Genomic DNA, 4393 nt, shown 5'->3' with positions numbered 1-4393 from the left:
AACCCTTACTGTACCTATTTTCGTTAAATAAATAGGTAGAAACGAAACCAAAAATAATTCATTCGTTCAGGTACATTCTTCATTTGGTACACTTTTTGTAGGTACAAACTATCCTTTTTCCTGACTACTAATCCTTGTCTGACGAACGAACAATCACCATTCACTAATAAAAACTCCAACAGCTATCGTCAAGTGACAGTGGCGCTCGTCATCATTCAAACACCATGTTTCCTGCTCCCCAGAGTGGCGATTTGCCAATGGCCGACCGGAAGCTACAGTCCAAGATGAAAGCAGTACTTCAGAACCTGGAAGCGCTACGCACCGAACATCAGACAATGCGCCTCAACTTCTCCGCAGGAATCATATCCGATCCGGATAAGGAGGAAATCGTCAACAGGAACTTTCAAAACATCGACCTTGGTATCGGTGAAGTCCGGTTGATTATCGCCTTGATGTCCCATCTGCAGAACATCGATGTCGAAAGACAAAAACTGCGATTGCAAGTTAAACGACTCTGCCAGGAAAACACCTGGCTGCGGGACGAAGTGCAAACCAGTCAAAAATTCCTGCTGAAGTCGGAGTTGCTGGTGGTACAGCTTGAAGAGGAGAAGAAACAGCTGGAGTTTGCGGCATCGGTGAAAAAGTACGACGACTTTCTGGAAGGCGAAGACATCCGCGAGAAACTAAACGGTGATCCCACGCTGGAGTTGTTTCCGGAAGACGAACCGTCGGATCGGCGCCTGAGTAAGTTGTCGCCAACATCATCTATTAATTTCGGAGACTATGAAGTATCCGCTCGGCTCAGAACTATACACAACCTGGCGATCCACTATGCTTCGCAAGGAAAGTACGAAGTTGCTGTACCCCTTTGTAAACAAGCATTGGAGGATTTGGAACGAGAGCATGGCCATGAACACCCAGACGTAGCAACAATGCTGAATATTTTGGCACTGGTTTACCGGGATCAGGGTAACTACAAAGAAGCTACCAGACTGATGAGCGAGGCATTGGAAATACGGGTGCGTTGCTTGGGCGAATGCCACCCATCGGTGGCAGCGACTTTGAACAATCTAGCCGTACTGTATGGGAAAAATGGACGATACAAGGATGCCGAACCGCTGTGCAAACGGGCTCTGGCGATTCGGGAGAATGTTCTAGGTGGAGACCATCCCGATGTGGCAAAGCAGCTGAATAACCTTGCCTTACTCTGTCAGAACCAGGGCAAGCACGGTGAAGTGGAGGTCTACAGCCGGAAAGCATTGGACATTTTCGAGATGCAACTTGGCGTAGATGATCCGAACGTGACAAAAACAAAGTGCAATTTGGCTGCGTGCTGTTTGAAGCTCCGAAAGTACAAGGAAGCGGAAGAGCTATTGAAGGAAGTGCTGTTAAAAGCTCACGATAAGGAATTTGCTGAAGCGCACGACGGAGAGCAAAATGGAGAGACGGTGGATAATGCAACCTACGGGAAAACTGGCGCCTGGCACGAAACTGCTCCCGTGTATTCACCCACGGTTAAGACTGTAGTGAAACATCTAGCAACGCTCTGCCACAAGCAGGGAAAATTTGAAGCTGCTGATCGGTTAAAACATGACACTTTTCGCAGTAAAAATGAAATTCTGGATGTGTTGGGTCAGGCGTGATGTAATTTCGTGAATGAGTTTTGTCTGTTTTATCTAGATTTTGAATAAATTTCAATGCACAAAAAACACACTTCTTCTTCATTCCTTTATTTAACGTTGGTCTCTGTTCCGCAATCTAGTGCTAATCACCGACGGTCATCCATTGCCATCCATTGATGGCAATCAAATGTGCAGGAAGGCAGCTTCCACACCTGAGTAGGATATCGCACCCATTCAACACACATGGGCCGGGACCAACGGCTGTATTTCCCTTCCATAGGAAGACGTGACCAGAGATTTTAATGCCTCAGAAAAATTCCACCGGCGCCGGCCAGAAAACACACTTCAAAATTTATGTTTGCATCGGAAAATGATGGGATCAATGGGCTGGTAGCGATCAATACTGTCAAAAATATTGATTTTAGTGACCATGTTAAAAAAAATAAGTGGCCAAATAGTGACTTATAGCTGCAAAAAAAAAAACAGTGAATAAAAAGTGACCTACGAGAAGAAGAGTAGTCGTTCTGATGACCCACTAAATAAATGTTTGATGTTTTAGCAGGCCCGTAGCCAGCATTTGGTTTCGGGGGAGCTAATTTTATGACATAAAAACTTCAATGATTTATAAAATGTGCGCCTAACTGGACATCGATTGATACACTGTTTTTTTTTTTACCTTAACCAAAATCGTTCATAATCATGTGTCATCATTTTTTTTTTTTTTTTTTGTTAATTCGTTTTAATCTTTGATCAGAATTTTTAATGGAACCATCAGAATGTAAAATAATAATTTTTCAAACTCTTTAATACGCAGTTATGAGAAAAGTTAAACAAATGTATGAAATTCAAGAAAATATTTATAGTTTTAATTGTTTTCTGTTGGCAATGATGATCAATATTTGCATTCTGTTAAGAAAGACAAAAATTTGTTACATATTTTTTAAAACATAATTATTTTAAGATTTCAATGGTGTTGAATCGTAAAATCACTGACACCGGATTCTAATTCATTTAAATTTATGAAGGCGGTAAATAACAAACATCCCTCGATGCAGTGGTAGCAATGTGATCCACACGAAACACGAACAGCGAATATTGTTGCCTTCATCATTCTGTATGTTTTTAAGTTTTTGTTTTAACATCACTGTATTTTTGTTTTGTTTTTGAATTGATCGTTATTCTGTGATATTTTGTATTGTTCCAGTTAGCTATATAAGTGCAAATATTTAATGCAATTAGATTAAGTTTGAATTTGACTTCCGATCAGGGTGCTGCCTGAAAGAGGTAATAAATAGTGAATAAGAAATGTATTCTTTTACTTTATTTGAATCAGTTGCCGATCTCCAAACTGCTGTCCAAAAATCTGAGCAACAAATTAAACACAACGTAGAGCCATATCCCGGACATTATACCTGGTTATTACAAAAGTAATCTTCTAGCTTTACTCTAAGCAGTTAATTGATATTATAGCCAAGCCCGAAAGTCGCTGGTTTCCCATTAGTTTTAATTTGTTTCAGTGTGGAGAAAGATCTTTCCACACTGGCTGTAGTGACCGGTAGTGTCAACAAAATCTTCAACAAAACATTGATTGTTGGAAAATACGGCACCAGAGCTCGTATTCCACCTTTACCTGCAACCAGCCAGTGATGCAAAATATCTTGACACTCACGTGACACTCGTCTTCGCATCAACCGACTATCGCTGACAGATCGTTTTGTCACGCTCTGAGAGTTAGAGCTATGGCAAACAACAATCACCAGTAATGGTCGCTGCTCACAAGCAAAACGTTACACTCGCTGCTGATTATGAAAAGCACAACAGTACGATGATGAGAAAAAGCGAAGCGACAGAAGAAAATGAAAACAATGCCTACGCATTCCAAGTTCGTCTCGGCAGGTGCGACTGTGTGAGTTACAAACAAAGCAGGCAACATGAAACGGAAGCTGTTGGGCTCACTCACCAACACACTCAAATAAGCAAGCAAAGCAGCAACTGCTTCAAAACCAGCACAGATAAGTGTCGTGATTGTCGGGAATGACCAGATCGGTGATGGATCACAACAGAAGACGACATTCACCAGTTGCTTTTTACTTCTTTCGTCAACTTGATGGATGGTCAGCTTCGACGAGCACATTGATAGGAATGTACAAAGCGTTACTACCATCAACTGTTTGGCGATCGTGATTGTGATAGGTCGCAACTCTGGCAACCACGCTGGTGAAATCACAGAGATAACAGTTAAGTTTGTCAAGTTGGAATGACTCTCCAATATCTGTAAAACCAGGCAACAATATTTGGAACACCGGAAGGATGTCATCATTTTTTGTGAAACGTCCCATCATGTTTTGGATCAATCCATCGAGTCATGGAATGAAAACTGCTCTTCGATAGTATTCCTCTGGTGTTTCTACTGATTGATTTGCACGTATTGTTTGTTTGCATGCACGTGGATGTAGTCGTAACTGCGCATTCGAAAACAGACATATGCAGCTTTGAGGTTGCATTAAAAATTTTGCAAATTTTGCTTCAGCGTCAGCTCGTCTCTCCTTAAAAACCTGTATTATACTGGTCGCATAATTAAGAGCCGATATGAGGTCCACATATTTAGATTGTAATCCTATTGAAAGTGGTTGTGTTGAAAGATCACATTGATGTAATAAATATATAAGATGTTTGTATCCTTTTATAAACAGAAAATGCATACTTTGCCTAAAGAATAAACTTCTAATATTTAAATAAGTTTTTAGACCGGTCCTGCTTTATACTGTGCC

The 4393-nt window shown here is 41.0% G+C and overlaps 1 protein-coding gene across 1 annotated transcript; it reads left to right on the top strand.

The window, feature by feature from the left end:
- Positions 1–224: 224 nt before the first annotated feature.
- Positions 225–1643, top strand: LOC135700918 (kinesin light chain-like). Its single transcript, XM_065221589.1, has one exon. The coding sequence runs from the start codon at positions 225–227 to the stop codon at positions 1641–1643; it is 1419 nt and encodes a 472-aa protein (XP_065077661.1).
- Positions 1644–4393: the final 2750 nt, after the last annotated feature.

This window comes from Ochlerotatus camptorhynchus, unplaced genomic scaffold, assembly GCF_037179485.1.
Source record: "Ochlerotatus camptorhynchus isolate MF236.1 unplaced genomic scaffold, CSIRO-AGI_Acam_v1.1 ptg000144l, whole genome shotgun sequence".
Lineage (NCBI taxonomy): Eukaryota > Metazoa > Arthropoda > Insecta > Diptera > Culicidae > Ochlerotatus > Ochlerotatus camptorhynchus.
This window is presented reverse-complemented; position numbering and strand designations above follow the sequence as displayed.

Coding starts and splice junctions, on each gene's coding strand:
- LOC135700918 (XM_065221589.1), top strand. CDS start 225: ATGTTTCCTGCTCCCCAGAGTGGCGATTTGCCAATGGCCGACCGGAAG.